The sequence below is a fragment of the Pristiophorus japonicus genome, chromosome 5 (genome assembly GCF_044704955.1).
Source record: "Pristiophorus japonicus isolate sPriJap1 chromosome 5, sPriJap1.hap1, whole genome shotgun sequence".
In the NCBI taxonomy this organism is placed as follows: Eukaryota; Metazoa; Chordata; class Chondrichthyes; family Pristiophoridae; genus Pristiophorus; species Pristiophorus japonicus.
The window spans coordinates 281,615,653-281,630,894 of record NC_091981.1 but is presented as its reverse complement, the minus strand read 5'-3'; the positions used below and the strand labels follow the sequence as shown (position 1 = coordinate 281,630,894).

General features: G+C 42.2%; 1 protein-coding gene across 32 annotated transcripts in view; it reads left to right on the top strand.

The window, feature by feature from the left end:
* The window catches only part of LOC139264722 (obscurin-like), a 571,531-nt gene that overhangs the window by 224,794 nt on the left and 331,495 nt on the right, over nt 1–15,242 (top strand). For 29 of the 32 annotated variants that reach the window (XM_070881692.1, XM_070881694.1, XM_070881698.1 and 26 more), the window contains 8 exons: nt 603–869; nt 1,636–1,902; nt 4,516–4,782; nt 5,456–5,722; nt 8,142–8,408; nt 9,123–9,389; nt 10,718–10,984; nt 11,723–11,989. The exons of 1 other annotated variant lie outside the window; for it this stretch is intronic. In XM_070881692.1, coding sequence (XP_070737793.1) covers nt 603–869; nt 1,636–1,902; nt 4,516–4,782; nt 5,456–5,722; nt 8,142–8,408; nt 9,123–9,389; nt 10,718–10,984; nt 11,723–11,989 — 2,136 coding nt within the window. The remainder of the gene's footprint in view (nt 1–602; nt 870–1,635; nt 1,903–4,515; nt 4,783–5,455; nt 5,723–8,141; nt 8,409–9,122; nt 9,390–10,717; nt 10,985–11,722; nt 11,990–15,242) is intronic. 2 more of the 32 variants (XM_070881697.1, XM_070881701.1) reach the window with 2 other exon arrangements.

Here is a 15,242-nt window from a genome sequence, read left to right as displayed (position 1 = left end):
CATATTATTAATGAAAGAGAATAAAAATGATAGTAGCATCACATCACTGCCTTTGTAGTATGGTCAAATACCTTAGGCTGCTGTTTAAGCAGAACTGAATGATACTCTTAACTATTAGAATGCATTATTGTTTCAGTGAAACTGAATGGAGTTAGATTCTCGGAGATCACAGTAGGATAGTACCTTGGGACGTTTTACGACGTTAAAGGCGCTATATAAGTTGCTATTGTTGGTATCCATGCTGATTACAACATATCATGAATTAAAATACTGGCTCGATCAGCCCTGGCTCTGTTTTTTAAACAAGAGCTTCAACTTAGAGAAGCTAGTACCATGTCTCTGCTCTGTGAGGTTACAAAACATAATGCAGTTTGTAAGTTAACAACAAGTAGTAATCCAATCCAGCAGTTCGAAGGACAACAGCAACTATGAAAGCAATGTTCAGGCTGTTCAAGAATGTCAGTAGAACCCTGAAATTGAATAGCCTTCTTAAACATTGTTTTTTTTTAGTGAGATTGTTTGAAATTTTGTGAGTGTTGAGAACTCGGTTTCGAACCATAATTGAAGTACATCATCATGAACTAAATCACTGTCTCCCTTAGCCCTTCCTGTGCTTTTCAAACAAGAGCTTCAGAACAAGGACGCTGAAGAGGATGGTACTGTCATTCTGCACTGTGAGATCACAAAACCAGATGCCCCAGTGGAATGGAGGAAGGGATCTGTGGTACTTCACCCAAGTGAGAAGCATGAAATGAAGCAAAAGGATTCCTGTGTTGAGTTGTTTATTCACAGCCTAAAGGTGGAAGATGCTGGAGAATATACCTGCGATTCCGGGGATCAGCAGACCATGGCCGTGCTAAAAGTGAAGGGTAGGGCAACAACCATTACTCTTAATGAACAGTTTGTTGCCCATCTTCTCATAAGATTTCATCCAGCACTTTATCCATGATTGTTGGCGATATGGATTCCTTGATCAAATTATATTTTAATTTTGTCTCATTCCAAAATACATCCACATATTATGAAAGTCAACACATTTTGGGAGGTGGAACTTGCAACATAGTATTATAGTCCGTGTTCTATATTTATTTTACCCATTAGTGTGACATTATTTTGAAATATAGTGGTATATAAATTGGAAAAAAATATTCTGCACTGCGTTGAACTTTTTCCAAAGTTATGCAGAGAAGTCTGGAATTATATAGAAATGGAGTGTCTGCTTGTGATGTTTTCAATAGGAACTAAATTAAGAATGGGTAGGACACCAGTTGTCTTGTTAGACGTAGTTGTGGTGTATGATTTTGTGACGTAGGTAAACTGGTATTGTAAATTGTGACATTCTTCAGTTCAGGCTGACAAATTTTCAACTCACAAAGTAGCAATTTGTCAGTTAGCATCCAGGAGTAATATAATTCAGCGGTTCTAGGGACGATAACAACCATAACATCAAGTTCAGGGTTTTGAGGAATGGTGGCAGAACCCTGATATTGAATAGCCTTCTCAAACATTGTTTTTTTTAGTGAGCTTGTTTGAGGTTGTGTGTGTGTGTGTGTGTGTGTGTGTGTGTGTGTTCGGAAATCAGTTTTGAATCTTACTGAAGTACATCATCATGAACTAAATTACTGTGTCCCTTAGCCCTCCCTGTGCTTTTCAAACAAGAGCTTCAGAACAAAGAAGCTGAAGAGGATGGTACTGTCATTCTGCACTGTGAGATCACAAAACCAGATGCCCCAGTGGAATGGAGGAAGGGATCTGTGGTACTTCACCCAAGTGAGAAGCATGAAATGAAGCAAAAGGGTTCCTGTGTTGAGTTGTTTATTCACAGCCTAAAGGTGGAAGATGCTGGAGACTATACTTGCGATTCCGGGGATCAGCAGACCATGGCTGTGCTAAAAGTGAAGGGTAGGACAACAACCATTACTCTTAATGAAGTTAGAAGAATGAGAGAGGTCCTGACAGAAACATATAAAATTCTGACAGAATTGGACAGGGTCCATGCAGGAAGAATGTTCCCGATGTTGGGGAAGTGCAGAACCAGGGGTCACAGTCTAAGGCTAAGGGGTAAGCCATTTAGGACCAAGATGAGCAGATACTTCTTCACTCAGAGAATTATGAACCTGTGGAATGATCAGTTCCTATGGACTGGAGGGTAGCTAATGTAACACCACTTTTTAAAAAAGGAGGGAGAGAGAAAACGGGTAATTATAGTCCGGTCAGCCTGACATCAGTAGTGGGGGAAATGTTGGAATCAATCATTAAGGATGAAATAGCAGCGCATTTGGAAAGCAGTGACAGGATTGGACCAAGTCAGCATGGATTTATGAAAGGGAAATCATGCTTGACGAATCTTCTGGAATTTTTTGAGGATGTAACTAGCAGAGTGGACAAGGGAGAACCAGTGGATGTGGTGTATTTGGACTTTCAAAAGGCTTTTGACAAGGTCCCGCACAAGAGATTGGTGTGCAAAATCAAAGCACATGGTATTGGGGGTAATGTACTGATGTGGATAGAGAACTGGTTGGCAGACAGGAAGCAGAGAGTCGGGATAAACAGGTCCTTTTCAGAATGGCAGGCAGTGACTAGTGGAGTGCCGCAGGGCTTAGTGCTGGGACCTCAGCTCTTTACAATATACATTAACGATTTAGATGAAGGAATTGAGTGTAATATCTCCAAGTTTGCGGATGACACTAAACTAGGTGGCGGTGTGAGCTGTGAGGAGGACGCTAAGAGGCTGCAGGGTGACTTGGACAGGTTAAGTGAGTGAACTAATGCATGGCAGATGCAGTATAATGTGGATAAATGTGAGGTTATCCATTTTGGGGGCAAAAACAGGAAGGCAGAATATTATCTGGATAGCGGCAGATTAGGAAAAGGGGAGGTGCAGCGAGACCTGGGTGTCATGCTTCATCAGTCACTGAAAGAGGGCATGTAGGTACAGCAGGCAGTGAAGAAAGCAAATGGTATTTGGCCTTCATAGCTAAGGGATTTGAGTATAGGAGCAGGGAGGTCTTACTGCAGTTGTACAGGGCCTTAGTGAGGCCTCACCTGGAATATTGTGTTCAGTTTTGGCCTCCTAATCTGAGGAAGGACATTCTTGCTATTGAGGGAGTGCAGCGAAGGTTCACTAGACTGATTCCAGGGATGGCTGGGCTGTCATATGAGGAGAGACTGGATCAACTGGGCCTTTATTCACTGGAGTTTAGAAGGATGAGAGGGGATCTCATAGAAATGTATAAGATTCTGACAGGACTGGACAGGTTAGATGCGGGAAGAATGTTCCCAATGTTGGGGAAGTCCAGAACCAGGGGACATAGTCTTAGGATAAGGGGTAGGCCACTTAGGACTGAGATGAGCAAAAACTTCTTCACTCAGAGAGTTGTTAACCTATGGAATTCCCTGCCGCAGAGAGTTGTTGATGCCAGTTCATTGGATATATTCAAAAGGGAGTAAGATATGGCCCTTACGGCTAAAGGGATCAAGGGGTATGGAGAGAAAGCAGGAAAGGAGTACTGATGTAATGATCAGCCATGATCTTATTGAATGGCGGTGCGGGCTCGAAGGGCCGAATGGCCTATTCCTGCACCTATTTTCTATGTTTCTACCACAGAAAGTTGTTGAGGCCAGTTCGTTAGATATATTCAAAAGGGAGTTAGATGTGGCCCTTACGCCTAAAGGTATCAAGGGGTATGGAGAGAAAGCAGGAATGGGGTACTGAAGTTGCATGATCAGCCATGATCATATTGAATGGTGGTGCAGGCTCGAAGGGCCAAATGGCTTACTCCTGCACCTATTTTCTATGTTTCTATGAACAATGTGTTGCCCATCTTCTCTCAAGATTTCATTCACCACTTTATCCATAATTGTTGGTGATATGGATTCCTTGATAAAATTATATTTTAATTTTTGTCTCATTCTAAAATACATCCACATATTATTATGGATGTCAGCACGTTTTGGGAGGTGGAACTTGCAACATTGTATTATAGTCAGTGTTCTATATTTATTTTACTCGTTCGTGTGACATTTGTTTGAAATATAGTGCTTTATAATTTGGAAAAAAATATTCTGCACTGCGTTAAACCTTTTGCAAAGTTATGCAGAGAAGTTTGGAATTATACAGAAATGCAGTGTCTGCTTCTAATGCGCTCAATATGAACTAAATTAAGTATGTGTAAGACACCAGTTGTCTTGTCAGACATAGTTGTGGTGTATGATTTTGTGACGTACATAAACTGGTATTGCAAATTGTGACATTCTTCAGTTCAGGCTGACAAATTATCAACTCACAAAATAGCAATTTGTCAGTTAGCATCCAGGAGTAATATAATTCACCGGTTCTCGGGACGACAATATCCGTAACAGCAAGTTCAGAGTTTTGAGGAATGATGGCAGAACCTGAATAGCCTTCTCAATGAGCCTTTTAATGAGCATGTTTGAGGTTTTGTGTGTGTTCAAAAATCAGTTTTGAATCTTACTGAAGTACATCATCATGAACTAAATCACTGTCTCCTTTAGCGCTTCCTGTGCTTTTCAAACAAGAGCTTCAGAACAAGGACGCTGAAGAGGATGGTACTGTCATTCTGCACTGTGAGATCACAAAACCAGATGCCCCAGTGAAATGGAGGAAGGGATCTGTGGTACTTCACCCAAGTGAGAAGCATGAAATGAAGCAAAAGGGTTCCTGTGTTGAGTTGTTTATTCACAGCCTAAAGGTGGAAGATGCTGGAGAATATACCTGCGATTCTGGGGATCAGCAGACCATGGCCGTGCTAAAAGTGAAGGGTAGGGCAACAACCATTACTCTTAATGAACAGTTTGTTGACCATCTTCTCAAGATTAACCAGCACTTTATCCATATTGCTAGTGTATGGATTCCTTGTTCAAATTATGGCCTTATATTTTAGCTCAAACTATCTGTTGTGAAAGTACCTTGTGGATGTGCAACATGAAATTGCAACATATCTTATTGTCAATGTTCAATATTTTTTACTCACTAGTGTGACATTAGTTTGAAATATTAATATATGCATAGGAAAAAAATATTGTAAACTTAATTGAACTTTTTGTGCAGCTTGTAGCGAAGTCTGGAATTACGTAGATATGGGGTGTCTACTTGTGATACTCTCGATATGGACTAATTGTCAGACATAGTTGTGGAGTATGGTCTTCTGACATACTTAAAATGTTATAGAAAATTTGAACATTCTTCAGTTCAGGTTGGTAGAAATGATGAACTCACAAGAAAATAGCAATTTGTCAGTTATCAGCAAGGTGTAATCCAATCCAGCAATTTTAAGGTGAACAACTGTAACAGCAATGTTCAGGAATTCTCGCAGAACCATGAAATTGAATAGCTTTCTCAAACATTGTATTATATTAATGAGCTTGTTTGCAATTTTATAGGTGTTGAGAAATCAATTTTGAGCCATAACATCATAATTACTGTCTCCCTTAGCCCTTCCTGTGCTTTTCAAACAAGAGCTTCAGAACAAGGAAGCTGAAGAGGATGGTACTGCCATTCTGCACTGTGAGATCACAAAACCAGATGCCCCAGTGGAATGGAGGAAGGGATCTGTGGTACTTCATCCAAGTGAGAAGCATGAAATGAAGCAAAAGGGTTCCTGTGTTGAGTTGTTTATTCACAGCCTAAAGGTGGAAGATGCTGGAGAATATACCTGCGATTCCGGGGATCAGCAGACCATGGCCGTGCTAAAAGTGAAGGGTAGGGCAACAACCATTACTCTTAATGAATAGTTTGTTGTCCATCTTCTCATAAGATTCATCCAACATTTTATCCATATTGTTGATGATATGGATTCCTTAATCAAACTATATTAAAATTTTTGTCTCATTCCAAAATACCTCCACATATTATTATGAATGTCAGCACTTTTTGGGAGAAGTAACTTGCAACATAGTTGTATAGTCAGTGTTCTATATTTATTTTACCCATTAGTGTGACATTAGTTTGAAATATAGTGGTATATAAATTGGAAAAAAATATTCTGCACTGCATTGAACTTTTTCCAAAGTTATGCAGAGAAGTTTGGAATTATATAGAAATGGAGTGTCTGCTTGTGATGTTCTCAATAGGAACTAAATTAAGAATGGGTAGGACACCGGGGGTCGAAATTCACCGTCCCCGAAAGGACTGCTACCGCGGAGTCTGAGCGGGCGACTAAAGAAAATCGATCGACCGCCGCGGTCGGATGATTTTCCCTCCCCGAGCCATATTCAGCTTGGGGGGGATTTGAGCGGTGTGTACTTCCGCCGGAAACGTTGCGGTGAAGCCTTTGTAAAGGGGACAATCCAGCAGACAGCTCTGCAGTGTGCGGGCCACTGAAAAGCGACAAAAACCGGGATTTTCAGCTGCAAAAAGGTACGCCTTTTCCCAGCAGTGCTCCCGTGAGGTCTTTGAGTCGGTGCTCGAATGGGACACTGCTGAGGTGTTGCTGCGATGGGGCCCCTTTGGTAGGGAAATAGTTTTATTAATTTTAGTATTTTTATTTAAGATTACAGCATCCACTGTATTTATCTATTTAAAGTTTTATTAATTGTTTTGGCTCCATTCAACCTGCTGAGTGCTGCTCAGAGGTTTGCACATACTTTTGTACAACTTTCAGGTCTGACTCTTCAATGGATTTCTGTGGGCTGCAGGGACCTGCTTGGCAGTGTTCACCCTGAGGATGGGAGGAGTATAGGACAGGTGACACCTGGTCAGAAGCAGGGTGGCATGCAGAAGAAGGTGTCGCCGTCAGCACCATGCAGACAGGCAGCGGGCAAGGGAGGCAGCAGCATGATTCATTCATTCTGCGCCAAAGCAGTGAGCACGCCGTCTTCACCGGCCCGAATCAGGATTATGGTTGGCTGCTTGGGGCCAAGGGATATCCTCTGTACACTTGGCTGCTCACTCCACTGCGGAACCCCAGGATAGTGCCAGAGCATGCATACAATGACACTCATTGTGCCACCAGGTTAATCATCGAGCAGTGAATAGGCATCCTTAAGCAGAGGTTCCGGTGCCTGGACCATTCTGGTGGCACCTTGCAGTACTCTCCTCAGTGGGTCTCCATAATCGTCGTGGTCTGTTGCATGCTGCACAACCTGGCCATCATGAGGGGACAGCCGCTGGAGGTCGAACCAGCAGAACCACCTGAGGAGGAGAAGATGGAGGTGCAGGATGAGGAGGAGGAGGCGCAGGATGAGGAGGAGAATCCCCGTTGCCCCAGAGCTAGTAGGCGTCGACCAGTCGCCACCCTGGAAGGGCAGGGTGCAGACTAGCCAGCACCCTACTGGGTGGGTGCGTCCGCACGTCTATGGAGGTGCCCGACACCTTTCCTGCATTGTCCCTCCATGCATTATGTACTGGTAATCTGCCAGGTCTCCTCACGTCAGGAAACAGTACTCCTTCTGTCCTCCACACCGTCCATCAGTGTCTCCAGCTCCATATCAGTGAACCTGTTGGCTCTCCTTGCACCTCTTACTCCAGCCATCCTTCCAAACTCCTTTCCTGCCCCCCCAGGACCTTGCTGCAAACCGTGGCCTTTAAAAAGGCAAGGGAGCAGCTGGCTTGTTAGAAATCCTTACCTGCATGTGGAATTTCTCAGTGGTGATAACGCTCAAATTAAGACAGCCAAACTGCTGAAAATACCATTTTGGAAGGGTTCATTAGCGCTGGAACCCATTTGTTCAATTTTGGAGATGAATACGGGGTGGCCCAGCCACAAAATTTTTTTGGCGCTAATGGCCACAAGAAGGTGGGGGGAGCATTAGCTTTCCAACTGTACTGAATTTCGGGCCCCAGTTGTCTTGTTAGACGTAGTTGTGGTGTATGATTTTGTGACATACGTAAACTGGTATTGCAAATTGTGACATTCTTCAGTTCAGGCTGACAAATTATCAACTCTCAAAGTAGCAATTTGTCAGTTAGCATCCAGGTGTAATATAATTCAGCGGTTCTAGAGACAACAACAACCATAAGAACAAGTTCAGGGTTTTGAGAAATAGTGGCAGAACCCTGATATTGAATATCCTTCTCAAACATTTTTTAATGAGCTTGTTTGAGGTTTTGTGTGTGTTGGTAATCAGTTTTGAATCTTACTGAAGTACATCATCATGAACTAAATCACTGTCTCCCTTAGCCCTTCCTGTGCTTTTCAAACAAGAGCTTCAGAACAAGGAAGCTGAAGAGGATGGTACTGTCATTCTGCACTGTGAGATCACAAAACCAGATGCCCCAGTGGAATGGAGGAAAGGATCTGTGGTACTTCGCCCAAGTGAGAAGCATGAAATGAAGCAAAAGGGTTCCTGTGTTGAGTTGTTTATTCACAGCCTAAAGGTGGAAGATGCTGGAGAATATACCTGCGATTCTGGGGATCAGCAGACCATGGCTGTGCTAAAAGTGAAGGGTAGGGCAACAACCAATACTCTTAACGAATAGTTTGTTGTCCATCTTCTCATAAGATTATCCAGCACTTTATCCATATTGCTAGTGATATGGATTAATTGTTCAAATTATGCCTTATATTTTAGCTCAAAATATCTCTGTAATGAAAGTACCTTGTGGATGTGCAACATGAAACTGCAACATATCTTATTGTCAGTGTTCAATATTTCTTACTCATTAGTGTGACATTCGTTTCAAATATTAGTATATGCATTGGAAAAAATATTCTAAACTTAATTGAACTTTTTGTGCAGCTTGTAGCGAAGTCTGGAATTACGTAGGTATGGAGTGTCTACTTGTGATTCTCTCGATATGGACTAAATTAAGAATGGGTAGGATAGGAGTTGTCTTGTCAGACATAGTTGTGGAGTATGGTCTTGTGACATAATCTGTAGCAAATTAGAACATTCTTCAGTTCAGGCTGACAGCAATGATCAACTCACTAGAAAGTAGCAATTTGCCAATTATCAGCAAGGTGTAATCCAATCCAGCAATTCTAAGGTCAACAACTGTAACAGCAAAGGTGAGAAATTCTCGTGAAACCATGAATTTGAATAGCTTCCTGAAACATTGACTTCTATTAATAAGCTTGTTTGCAGTTTTGTGGGTGTTGAGAAATCAGTTTTGAATCTTAACTAAAGTACATCATCATGAGCTAAATTACTCTCTCCCTTAGCTCTTCCTGTGCTTTTCAAACAAGAACTTCAGAACAAGGACGCTGAAGAGGATGGTACTGCCATTCTGCACTGTGAGATCACAAAACCAGATGCCCCAGTGGAATGGAGGAAAGGATCTGTGGTACTTCACCCAAGTGAGAAGCATGTAATGAAGCAAAAGGGTTCCTGTGTTGAGTTGTTTATTCACAGCCTAAAGGTGGAAGATGCTGGAGAATATACCTGCGATTCCGGGGATCAGCAGACCATGGCCGTGCTAAAAGTGAAGGGTAGGGCAACAAACATTACTCTTAACGAAGTTTGTTGTCCATTTTCTCATAAGATTTCATCCAGCACTTTATCCCTAATTGTTGGCGATATCGAGTGCTTGTTCGTAAGAATCATAAGAAATAGGAGCAGGAGTAGGCCATTCGGCCCCTCGAGCTTGCTCCGCCATTTAGTAAGATCATGGCTGATCTGATCTTGGGATCCACTTCCCTGCCCTCTCCCCATAACCCTTCACTCCCTTATCATTCAAAAGTCTGTCTATCTCCACCTTAAATACATTCAATGACCCAGTCTCCACAGCTCTCTGGGGCAGAGAATTCCAAAGATTCACAACCTTCTGAGAAGAAAAATCCTCCTCATCTCAGTTCTAAATAGATGACCCCTTATTCTTAAACTATGACCGCTAGTTCTAGATTCCCCCACGAGTGGAAACATTCTCTCTCTATCTACTTAGTCGAGCCCCTTCAGTATCTCTTACATTTCAATAAGATCACATCTCATTCTTCTTAGCTCCAATGGCTATAGGCCCAACCTGCTCAACCTTTCTTCATAAGTTAACCCCTTCATCTCAAGAATCAACCTAGTAAACCTTCTCTGAACTACCTCCAATGCAAGTATATCCCTGCTTAAATAAGGAGACCAAAACTGGACGCAGTACTCCAGGTGTGGTCTCACCAATGTTCAAACTATATTTTAATTTTTGTCTCATTCCAAAATACCTGTACATATTACTATGAATGTTAGCACCTTTTGGGAGGCGGAACTTGCAACATAGTTGTATAGTCAGTGTTCTATATTTATTTTACCCATTAGTGTGACATTAGATTGAACAATATTGGTATATAAATTGGAAATCGATATTTTGCACTGCGATGAACCTTTTGCAAAGTTATGCAGAGAAGTCTGGAATTATATAGAAACGGAGAGTCTACTTGTAATTTGTTCAGTAGGAATTAAATTAAGAATGAGTAGGACACCAATTGTCTTGTTAGACGTAGTTATCATGTATGATTTTTTGACGTACGTAAACTGGTATTGCAAATTGTGACATTCTTCAGTTCAGGCTGACAAAAATTTATAAATCACAAGAAAGTAGCAATTTGTCAGTTAGCATCCAGGAGTAGTATAATTCAGTGGTTCTAGGGACGACAACAACCTTAAGAGTAAGTTCAGAGTTTTGAAGAATGATGGCCGAACCCTGATATTGAATAGCTTTCTCAAACATTATTCTTTAGTGAGCTTGTTTGAGGTTGTGTGTGTGTGTGTTCGGAAATCAGTTTTAAACCTTACTGAAGTTCATCATCATGAACTAAATTACTGTGTCCCTTAGCGCTTCCTGTGCTTTTCAAACAAGAGCTTCAGAACAAGGAAGCTGAAGAGGATGGTACTGCCATTCTGCACTGTGAGATCACAAAACCAGATGCCCCAGTGGAATGGAGGAAGGGATCTGTGGTACTTCACCCAAGTGAGAAGCATGAAATGAGGCAAAAGGGTTCCTGTGTTGAGTTGTTTATTCACAGCCTAAAGGTGGAAGATGCTGGAGAATATACCTGCGATTCTGGGGATCAGCAGACCATGGCCGTGCTAAAAGTGAAGGGTAGGGCAACAACCATTACTTTTAACGAATAGTTTGTTGTCCATCTTCTCCTAAGATTTCATCCAGCACTTTATCCATATTGCTAGTGATATGGATTTCTTATTCAAATTATATTTTATTTTAATTTGACATCAAAATACCTCCACATTTTATGAAAGTCAGCACTTTTTGGGACTTGGAAATTGCAACATAGTTTAATGCTTAGTGTTCTTTTTACCCATTAGTTTGAAGTATATTAGTATATGTATATTAGTATATACATTGGTTAAAATATTCTGACCTGCGTTGATCATTTAGTGAACCTTTGCAGAAAATCTGAAATTTTATAGAAATGCAGTGTCTGCTTGTGATGCACGAGATAGAGACTAAAATGAGAATATGTAGGAGACTCGTTGTCTTATTAGACATGGTTGTTGTATATGATTTTATGACCGACATAAACTGTTATTGAACATGTTCATGCTCTTCTGTTCCGGCTGACAGAAATCTCCGGCTGACAGAAATTAACACGCAAGAAAGTAGCAACTTGTCAGTTAACAGCATGGAGTCATTCAGTCCAGCTGTTCTAATGTCAATAGCAACCATGATAGCAAGCGCAGGCTGTTGAGGAATGATTGCAGACCCCTGATATTGAATAGCTTCCTCAAATCAAGCTTGACTCAAATTTTGTGGGTGTTCAGAAATCAGATTTGAATCTTAACTGAAGTACAACTTGAAATAAATTACTGTCTCCCTTAGCGCTTCCTGTGCTTTTCAAACAAGAACTTCAGAACAAGGAAGCTGAAGAGGATGGTACTGCCATTCTGCACTGTGAGATCACAAAACCAGATGCCCCAGTGGAATGGAGGAAGGGATCTGTGGTACTTCATCCAACCGAGAAGCATGAAATGAAGCAAAAGGGTTCCTGTGTTGAGTTGTTTATTCACAGCCTAAAGGTCGAAGATGCTGGAGAATATACCTGCGATTCAAGGGATCGGCAGACAACTGCATCTTTAAAAGTGAAGGGTAGGGCAACAACCATTATTCGCCATAACTAATCCCTCTGGAGTTTTAATCACTTGAAGTGTCTCATTGCATGTGATATCACATTAGTCATCTTTATTATCCATAAATGTTGAGTTGTATGTGTTGCTTTCAGAGTTCTAAATTTTACTGCACATTTTTGCAACAATTTAGACAAATGCGGGGCAATTCGATTTACAAAAGTTTACGTGGATATACAGCACAGAAACAGGCCTTTCGGCCCAACCAGTGCATGCCAGCGTTTATGCTCCACTTGAGCCTCCTCCCGTCTTTTCTCATCTAAATCTATCAGCGTAACCCTCTATTCCCTTCTCCCTCATGTTTTCCTAGCTTCCCCTTAAGTGTATCTATGCTATTCGTTTCAACCATTCCCTGTGGTAGTGAGTTCCACATTCTCGCCACTCTTTGGGTAAATAAGTTTCTTCTGAATTCCCTATTGGATTTCTTGGTGACTATGTTACATTGATGGCCTCTAGTTATGCTTTCCCCCACAAGTGGAAACATTCTCTCTGTATCCACTATCAAAAACCTTTAATAATTTTAAAAACCTTTAGGTCACTCCTCAGCCTTTTTTCAAGAGAAAAGAGACCCAGCCTGTTCATCCTTTCCTGATATATATACTCTTGCATTTCTGGTATCAGCCTTGTCAATCTTCGCTATACCCTCTCCAGTGCCTCTATATCCTTTTTATAATATGGTGACCAGAACTGAACACGGTACTTTTAAGTGTGGTCTAATCAAGGTTCGATACAGGTTTAGCATAACTTCCCTATTTTTTAATTCTCTACCTCTAAAAATAAACCATAGTGCTTGGTTTGCTTTGTTTATGGCCTTGCTAACCTGTGATGCAACTTTTAGTGATTTATGTATTTGTACTCCGAGATCCCTTTGTTCCTCTACCCCACCTAGACTCGCACCGTCCAAGTACTGATGACCTTACCTATTCTTCCGAACAATTGCAATATCTCACATTTATCTATGTTGAACTTCGTTTGCCAATTATATGCCCATTCTGCAAGTTTACTCATGTCCTCCTGTAATTTGTTGCAGTCCTCCTCAGTATTGACTATTTGGTGTCATCTGTGAATTTAGAAATTGTGTTTTTGATTCCAAAGTCTAAATCGTTAATATAAATTGTGAACAACAGTGGTCCCAGCACTGATCCTTGTGCAACACCACTACTCACCTTCTGCCACTGTGAATAGCTACCTTTTACCCCTACTCTCAGCATTTTGTCTTGAAGTCAGCTAGCTATCTATTCTGCTACTTGTCCCTTGACTCCTCATTCTCTGATCTTGTTCATCAGTCTATTATGGGGTAGCTTATTGAAGACCTTTTGAAAATCTAGATAAACTACATCTACTGCATTACCCTTGTCTACTCTCTCTCTTATCTCTTCAAAAAATTCAATGAGTTTGGTCAGTAAGTGGTGAGGAGAACACAAAGCATCTGAAAAGGGATATAGATAGACTAAGTAAGATGTCAGATGGAGTATAATGTAGGGAAATGTGAGATTATTCACTTTGGTAGAAAGAATAGAAAAACAGAATTTTTTTAATGGTGAGAAACGTTTAAATGTTGGTGTCCTTGAGCAAGAAACATAGAAAGCCAGCATGCAGGTACAGCAAGTAATAAGGAAGACAAATGGCATTTTGTCCTTTATTGCAAAGTGGTTAGAGTATAAGAGTAAGGAAGTCTTGCTACAATTGTACAGAATACTCTAACCACTCTTTTAGAATTTTGGTGTAATGTGGCCCTTTTTGTTTTTTGCCTTGGGTTTCTCTGCCCTCCACTTTTACTTTTCTTCTTTCTATCTTTTGCTTCTACCCCTATTCTACTTCCCTCTGTCTCCCTGCATAGGTTCCCATCCTCCTGCCATATTAGTTTAACTCCTCCCCAACAGCACTAGCAAACACTCCCCTTAGGTGCAGACCGTCCGGTTTGTACTGGTCCCACCTCCCCCAGAACCAGTTCCAATGCCCCAGGAATTTGAATCCCTCCCTTCTGCACCACTCCTCAAGCCACGTATTCATTTGCGCTATCCTGCGATTCCTACTCTGACTAGCACGTGGCACTGGTAGCAATCCTGAGATTACTACTTTTGAGGTCCTACTTTTTAATTTAGCTCCTAGCTCCCTAAATTCGTCTCGTAGGACCTCATCCCGTTTTTTACCTATATCGTTGGAACCTATATGCACCACGACAACTGGCTGTTCACCCTCCCTTTTCAGAATGCCCTGCACCCGCACAGAGACATCCTTGACCCTTGCACCAGGGAGGCAACATACCATCCTGGAGTCTCGGTTGCGGCCGCAGAAACGCCTATCTATTCCCCTTACAATTGAATCCCCTATCATTATCGCTCTCCCACTCTTTTTCCTGCCCTCCTGTGCAGCAGAGCCACCCACGGTGCCATGAATTTGGCTGCTGCTGCCTTCCCCTGATGAGTCATCCCCCCAACAGTACCCAAAACGGTGTATTTGTTTTGCAGGGGGATGACTGCAGGGGACCCCTGCACCACCTTCCTTGCACTGCTCTTCCTTTTAATCACCCAGTCCCTATCTGGCTGTGTACCCTTTACCTGCGGTGTGACCAACTCGCTAAACGTGCTATTCACGTCATTCTCAGCATCGTAGATGCTCCAGAGTGAAACCACCCGCAGCTCCAGTGCCGCAATGCGGTCTGTCAGGATCTGCAGGCTGATGCACTTCCCGCACACGTAGTCGTGAGGGACACCGGAAGCGTCCCTGAGTTCCCACATAGTACAGGAGGAGCATAACACACGTCCGAGCTCTCCTGCCATGACATAACCCTTGGATTAACTTAATTGGGCAACAACAAGGCTAAAGGTTACTGACTGATAAAGAAAGAAAAAGAAAAAACTACTCACCAATCACCAGCCAATCACTTACCCCCGTGGCTGTGACGTCACCTTTCAATTTCTTTCTACTTTTTGCCTTCTCGACGTCCCGAGAACTTGCTCCTCCTCCGACTAGCTCTCCGACCACAAACTCCTGCTGGCCTTTATAGGCCTCGACGTTCCCGGAACTCGCTCCTCCTCTGACTAATTCTCCGACCACGAACTTACGCTGGCCTTTATAGGCCTCGACGTCCCTGGAACTCGCTCCTCCTCCTTGCTCTCCGACCACGAACTCCCGCTGGCCTTTATAGACCTCGACGTCCCCGGAACTCGCTCCTCCTCTGACTAGCTCCGACATGGCCAACAATGGTGAAG